This window comes from Schistosoma haematobium, chromosome ZW (genome assembly GCF_000699445.3).
Source record: "Schistosoma haematobium chromosome ZW, whole genome shotgun sequence".
Lineage (NCBI taxonomy): Eukaryota > Metazoa > Platyhelminthes > Trematoda > Strigeidida > Schistosomatidae > Schistosoma > Schistosoma haematobium.
Genome location: NC_067195.1, coordinates 14,799,241 through 14,812,045, shown reverse-complemented (window position 1 = coordinate 14,812,045; position 12,805 = coordinate 14,799,241). Strand labels below are relative to the sequence as shown.

At 37.7% G+C, this 12,805-nt stretch overlaps 1 protein-coding gene across 1 annotated transcript; it reads left to right on the top strand.

The window, feature by feature from the left end:
* Positions 1–7,824: 7,824 nt before the first annotated feature.
* Positions 7,825–8,733, top strand: WDR67_1 (TBC1 domain member 31; the record flags this gene model as incomplete). The annotated part of the gene is made up of 1 exon (XM_012940495.3): positions 7,825–8,733. The coding sequence occupies one exon, from the start codon at positions 7,825–7,827 to the stop codon at positions 8,731–8,733; it is 909 nt and encodes a 302-aa protein (XP_012795949.1).
* Positions 8,734–12,805: the final 4,072 nt, after the last annotated feature.

Genomic DNA, 12,805 nt, shown 5'->3' with positions numbered 1-12,805 from the left:
CCTCTATTAATCATTGTTTCTGCAAATTAGCCAGATTCATATACTAGCTTGTAATTTTGTTCTAAATATCAGCGTGTGATCATTTCACCACTTAACTTTGTTCCTATTTTCTGTTTCTGATGTTCTTTTCTACAAAATTACTCTTCACTGTAAAAACCAATACAAGAAATGATCTGATGTACGAATGACAGAGTCTATTCAAATTTTGAATTTTAGTTAGATGTGACAATTAAGCACCATTTGTTTTATACCTTTACCCAGGTAAGTCGGTCTTTCTCCAAGGTTTTGAAGCTGACGAAACAGACTTTCAGACACATTCTTGATCAGAGATCAGCATAATCCAGTCATTTGAAATGTTAAAATGAGATAGTACGAAATGGATCGAAAACGAACAGTATCTAGTTTGTTTTAAGTAAGAGCTTTCATAATTATTCTTCAATCGACTCTGTTAATTCCACCTGATTTAGAAATAATACTATTCACCCATACTAAACAAATAGAACACTGCTAAGCCATCTTATTAAATTGTTAAATCAAAAGTTGGCTTGACGATTCGATCGATGAATTTCTCAACTAATTGAATCTCGATTGGATCGTACAGTAATATGTGCGTCGTGTTTATGATGCACAAATGACTGCAAATAGTGTGGTTGTTTATACAGTCGATCATTATTTGATAGTTGGCCATTTCCGAATTCGTCAGCAATGCTAAATGCAGTCACTCTTTAGCTTCTATCTCCATATTTATCATTATCTGACGAATGGTGACCAAGTAGTTGAATTTCGATCGTTACAGAGAGTGTGAGGACTTCTTAGTGTTGTGAAGATATTCTGAACTCATTGGCACATTAGGTTGCTTTAGTTTAACAAATGAACGGTACTAACGAAACAGACACCATATTCAACTTCGTATATCTCCGTCAGTTAACGACGTAAATGCAACATAGAAATATAGATCTGAATACGAGTGTCACCAATATGTACACTCATTTTACCAATAAGATGAAGAGAAACAGATGTGAATTGTCAAGACAGTAAACCCGACTCACTATGCCTAAGAATGACTTGTTTGTGTGTGGAAATACAGGTAGTGTGTGGAATTTGGACACTTAAGAGGACGGACAATCGATAGGACTAATGCGCAGGCATACTCTATTTATTTATTTGAACACATAAATATTGATACAAGGGGCACTAAATATATATACGCTACACAAAACAATGTGAATGGGAAGAGAACTAAAGAAGATAAGAAGTGTATAAGAAAAAGAAAATAACGATCACAGATTTGTGTAAGGTAGTGTAATAATAATAATAATAATAATAATAATAATGGGGGAAACAGGAAGATTCAACCACTTTTTATGAAGGAAGTAAAAGAAGGTTCCAGCAGGATCGCCACTGGATTCTATTCTGAGCCATATCTGATAACGTCTCTAGCCACTGTGTTGCACTATCTCTCGGACCCCAGCCAAGGAGTCGTAGAGGACCAACAGAAGCCAGTCCTTTGCAGCTTTCTTTCATACCACGACACCATGTCATACACTGACCACCTTTCCTCTTTTTCCAACCAGTCCCAAGGTCGGTAAATAATACACGACGTGGGATTTTCTGGGACGACACTCGTAGAATATGTCAAAGCCACCGGAGTCAATGTTTCAGGATGGTGACACCAATTGGATCATCGTCGCTGCCCCAAACACATGATGCCGAACCTCTGCATTACTGACATGGTGTTGCCACTGGATGTCAGCAATCCTTCGGAGACAACGATGATCAAACACAGAGAGTCGTGTAACACCCTCAACTCTGAGAGGCCAGGTTTCACTAGCATAGAGCAAAACTGCTCTCATTGACACGTTGTAGATCCGACCCTTTACAGCCAGACTGACATCACGAAGGCGCCAAAGGTGGCATAAGCCACTCTGGCTTTCACTATGAGTTCATTGGCCTCATCACTCACGCCACCATCAGCACTTGTGCAGCTACCTAGATACACGGACTTCTCGACTACTTCTATCTGCTCACCATCCAGGGTGAGTACAGGATTAGAATCCTGCCAGTCTTGTAGAAGTACTTTGCACTTTGAAGGTGCGAAGCACATACCATACCTACGGACATTGATTGCCAACTGATTAAGTGCGGATTGCATGGCTTTGGCATTATCGCACAGTAAGACAATATCATCCGCATACTCAAGGTCGAGAAGTCTTTCTCCAGGCAACCGATCCACACTGCCATTATTTACATCCATCAGAGCCGTTTCCAGAATGTTGTCGATGGCAAAGTTGAAGAGGAATGGTGAGATTGGGCAACCCTGCCTAACCCCACTTTCAAAAGCCATTCTATTGATTTGGAAATCGGGCATCAGCTGAGTCTTTCATCCGGTTCAGCAACATTATTGAAATCTTAACCCGGTACTGACAGTAGCGTGATCCATCTGTAGTATTCACAAGTATTAAAATCAATTTTGCTCTTTTTTTGTGAGGCATTCATCGTTTCAGTCTGCTGATACTTGCGTTTCCCACAAATGTTTCTGAAGAGAACGTCAGACATCTTCACACTTGTTTGTGTATCTGACATCAATGCTGACTGATCTTCCCACTTCACCCCTCTTGATTTTTCTGACAACCTTGCTAATTCACCCTATTGTTGGTTAAACTTCATTGTGAAAGACTCTCTGTGGGTAGTTTGGTTTATAAATACCCATAGCTGACACGTCACCCGAATGACGTTTTTCTGCTTGAGTTATGAAAAATGATGAGGAGAACGTTCAAGTGCCAAATAATTTATTTCAACGAAATTAATTAGCTTATTATTAATGTTAAGTGTGCAGATTATAGTTTAGTGAGGAAAAGAAAACAGCGGTCATAATATGCGAGATATATTCAACGTCTAGATTTTGCTCTCCTCTGTTATGGAAGTATGGTCTATTGATTCATTCCTCACGTACAGCCCTAAGTAACAATTAAACCCTATTTCAATTTAGGTAACAAAGTTTTTTCGTAAGATACAAATAATCTACCCAAACATATCTTTCTTAAAATAATTATAACAAAAACAGAGCAGAATTATTATTAAGTTTGCAGAGCAGAAGATTACAAACCAAGAACTGAGTGAAAGTACGGTTAAAGGTATGAGCAAAGAAGTTTAAAATTTGAGAAATATAGAATGTATCCGAAACGCAATGAAATTATTACTATTCAATATTACGGTTCATAATCGGTTAATGTTTTTGGTTTGTCTCTTACAATATGAACAGGTTGGTTACATTTGATTATGGTAATAGAAAATTAGTTACAAGACAAGCTTAGTGGTAATAAAATCTACTCGACAAAGCATCTATTAGATGGTACTCACAGCTTCCAGCCTATTAGATTTCGGAAATGAATAGAGCCTTGAAAACATTCTAACCGTCGGCCACTAAATCAACCCACCTGGAGTCGATATCCAAAGAAATAATGGTTCGGTAAATAAAAGGACATGCTAGTTCAGCATTGAAGGTAGTATGTAGTGGAAACTTAATCCTCAAAACAAATAGTTCTGTAGGTCATGAACACTGATTCTCATTTCAGCTGTTTTGCTGTAGACGCTCAGTCACGCATCCGCTTCAGATAACGAGTGGGTATACCGTGCTATACACCCCTTAAAATACTATCTAGCTAACATCAAACGCTTCTCACAAACGCTCCAAAAGTGTCTTCTAACTTGTTGACTTCTGACTGACCTGATGTTCTTCGATTATAAACGTGTCACATATGACAACATTATCAGACTCTGAATATCTGTGGCATTGTAGAATTATGGTCTACTATGATATTAGTACTGCGCTAATAATAGACCTAATCCTAAATTTGTAGATTTGTCATGATATAACTGCCTAATCTATAAGATCTTACGTGGAAGTCACACCATCGACTACACCAACTCACTGTATCGTATCAATTACCAATACATGATGTGGAACAAGGTTAGTCTAGAGAAGGAACAATATATTTAATATGAATAGAAGATATAAGGTAACATTCAGATGGACCACGCCTGCATGGTCGAGCCATGCCATCCGATCAACTCCAATTCATTCAACTCATTGTTCGCGCCTTCTCCATTGTTAGGTATTTATCCGCGTTAAATATTGAATATCTATTTTCTGGGTAGTCTCGTGTTCAGCTTTGTGGATTGTGCGGTTATTGTTCAATGCCACTACACTACTCTCCCACCAGAATCAACGTGATGTTGGTTCGATACCGAATTGGATGGGATCGTCGTGCGCCGGAGGTTACCAAGGATAATAAGAATCCTCCGGTATGTGATGATAAGCTGAAAGATAAATCAAAAAGAAGGCGGCAGCATCTGGTCGGGAAATACATGTAATAATTTTTTAAAAAATCTGCCTTCATGCTTAACACACTTAAAATGACAATTTGGGTGAAGATTATTTGAGCTATAAAAAATGGGATTACAGTAATAATAATAAAACAATGCGTGTTAATAGCCGTTGGTTAATAACTTAACGTATAGGTAGTAAGTATTTTGTGTTTAGAAATAATAAAGTAATGAATATTGTAGAAATGTTAATATTGGTATTAGTTTTGGTTTAAATTATGAAACCAATTTACAATTATGCCGGTAACCTATCCATATGTGATTTCCAATTGCATCTGTATTAGTAGGCTAACTGGAAGAACAAAAGTATTACCATGGAAAAGAATTCCAACTAGTGTTCCAGTTAGTTTGATACGGTTTATTTAGTTACGGGGAGATTTTCTCAACCTCATTTTTACTTGACCGTGATAGAATTTAGTAATACTACTAATACACATGAATGTTCATCAAAACAAAATTTAAATACGTGAGTGATGATTATATGAATTTTGGACAGATAGCTAGGAACAAATCGTTAAACATGAGTGTATTCGTAAGAGACATGCTCCAGACTCAATGTTCTGATCTGTGGCAGACTATTTATTTATACTTATATTTGCCGGCTGATGGTGCATACAAGTTAGTTGCAAGTATGCAGTTTATTATAAGGCGGAATACGATTCAATTGAGATATAGTGATTACAAGTTACTGAAATCAGTTAAGCCTGTGTCACATTACTAAGTTATGTGGTGCTGTAAGATGTACTCGGCCAAATACGTTTTTACAAGATGATTAACCGTGAGTGATGCTCATGTGATTATCAGGGAGTACATAAGTTGTAACCAAGGGGAGTACACTCCCAACTCATGTCTATGATAATGGCTTGAACCTTAGTCAGTGTTGGGGTAAATTCGACATTGATGTTTTCAGTTTGCAAGAGATTTGCTCGACTGCTTATACTGATTATTTGCATGCATGATTGTGTCGCTAAACCATCAATTAGACTGACAAGGTTTTGAGATATTTACTGAATGAACAACTGATAGAGAAACATACTGTAATCATCTGTAGTGAATGAAGATAAAAGAAAAACAACACTAGTGATAATTATAAGTCAATTTGCTGACCGATTTTGTTAATAGTTTCATTAATTTTATCAATCATATTACGTGATTGTCAAGTCATGACAATGCTTTATGACGATATCCTGAAACTATTGCGTTTAACTAGTTATAGTGCTGAATGAGGATTAGTCAGTGGAAAAATAGGTATTGTTGCTTTGGGTGATTCGAAATTATCAGAAATTTATAACGTTAAAGAATCCGAGACGCCTAATTTAATTATAAATTTTAATTCAGAAAGATTCGTTTAGTGTTAATTCTAGTAGGCTATGGAGTTTTGATTTTAAACGTTTGTTTAGCTAACAGCCACCTAGGGATTTAGTTATTTTACTAGTGCAGTTAATAGTACCTAAATTTTTAACCTTATTATCTAAACTATGTTCGCATTTTAGGCTGCTAATATGATTAATCAATCCATAAAGCCAAATACGATTAGCGACAACGACTATGATGGGTTTATTGATAAATGTTAAAGTCGATTCAGATGATTCCTAAATTTAGAAGACATGAAGATATAGTGTAACGTATGTATGGGCCAGGTTAACATGCAGGTTGTTGACGTATATGACGATTTAAAAATAATGAACGTGACCAGAAAATAATTTTAAAGTTTAGACTGCTTGTGAAACTTTAGGCAGGAATATGACGCGTTATAAACATTCCATAAGAAGTTACTGCATTTAGCCTAGGGACACTAACAAATATATAGCAAAAGGAACCGGAAAACATATACATGTTAAGTAAAAAAAAATCATTAAGTAAAATAGTTGAACTCGCCTGGGTTATTTTTGAAAATTAGATTATTCAGTGGACGACATATATAAAGCCATTCGTGAGGAGTAGTAATGATCCAAAAGCATCCAGAATAAAACATGCAGTATGGCAATCACTTCCAGGGTGCTCGATGCTGTTGAGGTTTTTGGGACTCGCTCTGATCAGAACAACTGAATGAATCCAGATAATTGTGTGTGCCATTGAATGAACCATCTAAAATGAACTTATGATTGCAGAAAACTTATAGCTGGAACTCACCGTATTTTTTGGAGAGGCATCATCCTTGTTGTTTGGCAATGGGACTCGAAAATATGAAATTAGGCAGGCAGTGGTCGGAAGAAAAGATATTACAGGATAGTGCATAGTTTAAAACAGGATGAGGTGTTAGGCGAAGGAACACTAAGAATTAGATCCAGATAACTATTCAATCCTTGATTGCATTGTTAGTCAATGTATATTTACGCTATTTACAAGTCATATTTGCTAGAGCTTGATGTTTAAACAAGTCTATGTCGCTGAAGCAGGTAAATGCTATTAAAGCTTGTTAACGAACCATCAAAGCTAATTAGTTGATATAGATGATCAACTTTTATTATCGATTGAGCTAGTAAGTTATGTGAACTAATAGATATAACATTACGATAATATATGTGACCATTAATCAAAGGACTATTAGAATACTGGGTTTACAAAAAAAACCGATTGAGAAGGTTAAGGTGGAAATAAGGATTAACAATAATAGGTTGCGTTTCTTTAGTTGGGCTCACCAATGTGGAATTATGGTCTACTATGATATTAGTACTGCGCTAATAATAGACCTAATCCTAAATTTGTAGATTTGTCATGATATAACTGCCTAATCTATAAGATCTTACGTGGAAGTCACACCATCGACTACACCAACTCACTGTATCGTATCAATTACCAATACATGATGTGGAACAAGGTTAGTCTAGAGAAGGAACAATATATTTAATATGAATAGAAGATATAAGGTAACATTCAGATGGACCACGCCTGCATGGTCGAGCCATGCCATCCGATCAACTCCAATCCATCCAATTCATTGTTCGCGCCTTCTCCATTGTTAGGTATTTCCCCGAGTTAAATATTGAATATCTATTTTCTGGGTAGTCTCGTGTTCACAGCTTTGTGGATTGTGTGGCTATTGTCCAATGCCACTACAGCATCTCTAAGTTTATGTCATCTAAATAAAAAAACCTTTCCGAATTTAGACTTTTCTGAAAACGATAACTTTGTTAACTTTTACACCATCGTGTAAGTACACAGGTCTGATTACACGTTTTCTATTACTGGTTGGACTTATCTAGAACTCATAAAACAAGTATATATATATATATATATCATAATTAGAAGTAGTCGAATTGATATAACTTGTTCAGGGTTGTCGATATGGCTTGATTATGGTATTCGGGACAGTTCTTCCTTCCTTCTATGCTCATTTTTGGCAACTGGATGTATTTTAACATGTTAATCACACTTAAGAATTTAAAAGTACCTGTGGTCGTATTGATGTGTTTTTAGTGTGTAATTAAACCCCTAATGGTTCTCTCTCGTGCTCTACTGAAAATCAACGGTCGTTTCCTCCATATTTATGGCCGTGACATTCCATCCAAAATCCCACTGCCCCCATACATCACTAAAAAGGTCGACCTGACGCTATCTACAGTAGCTGTGCAGAGTGAACGTAATATCAATGAATATAAACGAGCAGGTTCATTAATCCATCAGATATTTAATGATCTTGAAAAGTTTATCAGACCGGGCTTGTCTACTCAAGATATTGACGATTTCGTATTTAATCGGTGTCTGAGTAAGTCGGTATACCCATCGCCGTTAGGATATAAATGTTTCCTAAGTTCGGTCTGCACGTCGGTAAATAAAGTTGTTTGTCATGGAATCCCAAAAGAATCCCAAATACTAAAATTAGGTGATATTATGTCTGTGGATATATCAGTTTATAATGGTTATGCCCATGGTGATATTTGTCACACCTTTGTAGCTGGTGTGGATAGTCACTCTGATTATTGTGATCTGGAAGCTGGTGCACAGATAAAAGCTGCTGTCTACTTGTGCACTGTCGCTCAAAAGTGTCATGATGCCGGTATCAGTGTTTGCGGTCCAAGTGCTCCTTATACACCTATTGCGGAAGCAGTCACGAAATGTGCCGATGCATTTCAGTGCCCGTTTATGGTAGGCGAATGGGGACATGGAATCGGCCCATTTTTACATCGACCACCAAAAGTAGTACATTCAACCCATGAGTCAGCTTACCAACCACTGGCACGTATGCTACCTAGACATACGTTCACCGTCGAACCGTGTATTTCTCTTCCTCTCAACAAGTCCCGAGTAAAATTCGAACGGAATACAAGTTTCGCAGTTCCCGTTATCTTGGAAGATGGATGGACAGTGGTCACTAGTGACAAAGCTTTGAGAGCTCAGTTTTAACATAACATTTCATGTAAAAAACTGTTATTTGAGAATAAATTATTATTATCATATACCCAATAATAGCTCACAAATAGTTCAATCTAGAGGTATAGAGCTCAGTCAACACAACTGAAGCCGTTGAATCTGAGATTCCTAATCGGGACAGAATAATTTACAAAGGAATCATTAGCAACACAATAATATATTCTTGATTTACCGTCCTTCATATTAAATGTCGGTTGACTAGATGCAAGTAGGAATAAAAAATAGCCATTGCACTCATTACGATCTACTGCAATCTCGCATTTTACACATTATTATTTAGCACCACTTTTAATAACTCCTCCTATCCTGCCATAAGATACATCGTGTTAGTCAGATTTCTAGCACCGCACTTCTGATTAATTAGTGAGTTAATTAGAAACTTTATTTTTTATAAAATCTCGACAGCCTGTTATTTTTACAATACTCCCTACACTTATTCAAACTTCTGTTTCATTATAGCCAACTGAACATCTCCTATGTAACTTGATATTCTCTGGGTTCATCAACAAAACCTCACCAGAACAAGTTCACTAATTATACTCTTGCCACACCAGCCTAAAGAGAGCAAGTAGGCTTACTAAGTCTAGTTCATAGGAGACTATTCTTATCGGTTCATAGCTGAACCCTTTAACTCCCCTTGAACACTAAGAAGGAAGCCTAAATGTATCGAGTAGTTCGCATTAGTTCATCGCGATTATTTTCGTTATTAAATGTTGAAATTGCGTCAACCGTCAGTGTGCTTGCATTTTCAGTCTGATGTGACTTCTTGAAATTCTCACTAATATCTGGAAATGTCCAATTTTTGAGTGAGACATTGGAATATTTAAGCGCTTCCGAGGATACGAACTGCGTCTTCACCTTGCTGTTAGACAGCGAAAATAACAAATGTGACAACAACAGTCTTACCAAGGTTGAATAACTGTGCTCTGGATTTAACTGGAGCGATCGACTAATCTCTCCCTAGTTGCTTCAACTATAATATATACACATCCATTTACTCGCAAACATGGCACTTACCGATAGATAATTTAAAAACGGTCATAGATCACGCTACGATTTCAAGTGATATTCAGATCCTGAACTTGGTTAGTATATATCCACTTATTTATATTAATTTACTCTTTAGAAATTGTCATCATGCATACTTCCTCTTTAAAAGTTTCACCTTCTGATTTCAGTCTATCGATGGTTATGGACAACAATAGTGTTGCTACCAGTACCCACACTAAAGCAATACTGTCTGTATTAGAGCCAAAACGCAGCAAAAAACAAATCCCTCACCACTAAACATAACTTTAGATTTGCCACGCGTTGCAGGAGAAATCTTAATGATATCCCAGAGACCATCAGTCGTCTGATACCTTCAAATCCGAGTTACACAGCGACAAACTGTGGGCCTTAAGGGATGTCGCTAGAAGATAAACAAACACCCAAGAACCAACAAGCATGGTGGTACACGGAGTGTCTGAGCTAGTGGGTGTTAGTCGATATGAAGCCCACAAACACTATGTAGAACAGTGCTGGGTATCACGTAGCATAAACCTTCACATCACTACGATAAACTGTCTATGTTACCCTGCCGATTACACTTTAGGATCATTGGGTCTTTGCGACAAATGGCTGTGAACTTCATAAACCGAGATGACTTAATTGAAGACCTTCAGGCCTGGGCAAACTCAAAAAATAATCTCTGAAGTCACATCAGATGCCGTGAGAGTCGGCATAGTTTGTAGAACAATAGCAAAAACACACCAAATAGGTTGGCCTTGATCAACAACACACCGTACAGAACGTAGAGGCATTCATTTCGCTTGTAGTACATTGGTTACAACCTAAAATCCTTCAACAGCCAGTTCTCCGGAGCTGCTCATTCACTTTACTGGACAGTGGACTTAAAGCTTTGAAGACAAATGCTGATGCATACCAGGTTCAAGTAATGAAACCCCATCAATTGCCTCACTATCAACATGAGGGGGCCGAAGGGTTAACCAGAATAGCTGAAGATTATAATCCTAACTGAAACATGGCTCTCGGTAAAAACATATGTAAACACGTGGTCATGCAAGGTATACAAAACAGGTTTAATGGATATATACATGAACAGACGCTTCAAAACCGTTAAACCACAATTAAACTGTATAACAGAACGTGCTTGTGTTACTTCAATGTAAACGGTACAAAGTACTTGATCAAGGGAATATACCCCTGAGCCTAGAAAAGTCACCAGGATGTTGCGACATCCGACCTTTGATCCCGAAACAGTAAGGGGAAGCCATTAGCACACAAGTGTATAGCCGGTTCAACCACTCACTAAATCTTCATCAGCTCCAAGAAATTTACAGTAGGCCGTTCCTTCTCTAATCTTCAGGGAGGGAGATAGAAAATGTGGTTACAGACCAGTCGTTTTTTCCCAAAGTTGTAGAAGTTAATGGAAAAACTGGTCAATGAACAAATCAGGGAAATAATCAGTGAAAATAGTACCCTTTTTCACAACCAGTTGGCTTACTCGCCTTCTACACTTCGCATCGTTTTCATGCTTTTTGTTCTGAATGTCTGTTTGGATAAACGAGTGGTTGAAATAAAGCTGTCCAACACAACCCGTATTTAGCTTCGCACTACTGTCGTCACACATACGGAGTTGGCCTAGACGACATACGGAGTTGAATGACAGATTTATATTCATAGGGCGTTCGTAAGTCCATACAAATCGTGATACCAATGCCCAACACAGGTTCAAGGAAGGCAGGTCACGTGCATCCATTCCACTCATAGCATCGGATACCTGGACAATCTGCTGGAGCCATGTGATATGGGTTCATGTGTCATTACCAACTTCGCAAAAGCCTTTAAATTAATAACGTCTGCCATTCCCGCAGTGAACGTTGCAAGGATGGGATCCACCAACGTACTTCTATCCTGGTTACGAAGTTACCTAGTGGGCCGTGACATCAAAAGTTTCACAAGAAGCAAGTTATCTTGGGACACTAACTTGTGCAGACGATACAAAGATCTTGAGACCCATGAAAAGCCAAAAGGACTCACTTCAGCTTTAGGAGAATATAACAATAGTGGAGGAATATGCAGTAAAAAATGCGTTAAAATTTAATCTGTAGAAACGACATATCGTGAGTGTTATGAGTGATCTTGGTCTAGTGACTACGTAGACATTAGTAAAGAGTTAACTATCAAACTGGGGGTGTAGACAAGGCAGAAGTAACCCTCCACTTTATGCGTAGACAACAACACAGAGTTGTTACCAATGCGAGCATATTACTAGAACGTCACCACCACACTCCTCGGGCGGTCCTCGAGAGATTGAAAATCAAAGAGCAAACAGTTAGGTACGCATCCACTTTTTCTCATTTGGAGTTACCTCTATTTGAACTTATTTGTAGGCCGAAGTGACTACAGACCCTTCAGTGGATAGCTCAAAGAGAATACTAGGCAAGCACGTACTCAAAAGTGCATTAACATCACCACTTTGGAATAGCTTTATTTGATCTATATATCATAACTTCCCTACAGTTATCATTATCACACATATTGTTAATTTCTCACATTCTCGCCAATTATCTTCTCTGTTTCTACCTTTATTCATACTTTTCGAACTAAACAGTGAATCGTGGGTAAAGAACTTTGTCTCTATTCAGTGGACCTTGTGTGTATGCACCTGCAGGACAGTGCCCAATGGATGATAATCCGGAAACGTTTATGTGTTGTACTTTGTCACAGGTCCTGAAACATAAAGTTGCCAGCCATTTCACATCACTTGACACTTTATCGAAAACAGCATTTCAGATGTGCAGGTTTTACGACTGTACACGAAATAAGTTTTTTCCAATCATCAAGCACACTAACATCTCGGTTCTTGTCTCCATACGTCAACGAAAAAGGACTTGCCAGACTGTGTGACATCACAAAGCAATGGTATTTTCACTTCATGAAAGACGAAATGCAAAAGCATTGTCGAAGAAAATAAGAATATGTATGTACTGATTTGAAGTTATAATTATTCACTGCTGTTCTATAGACGGAGTGTTTAGTA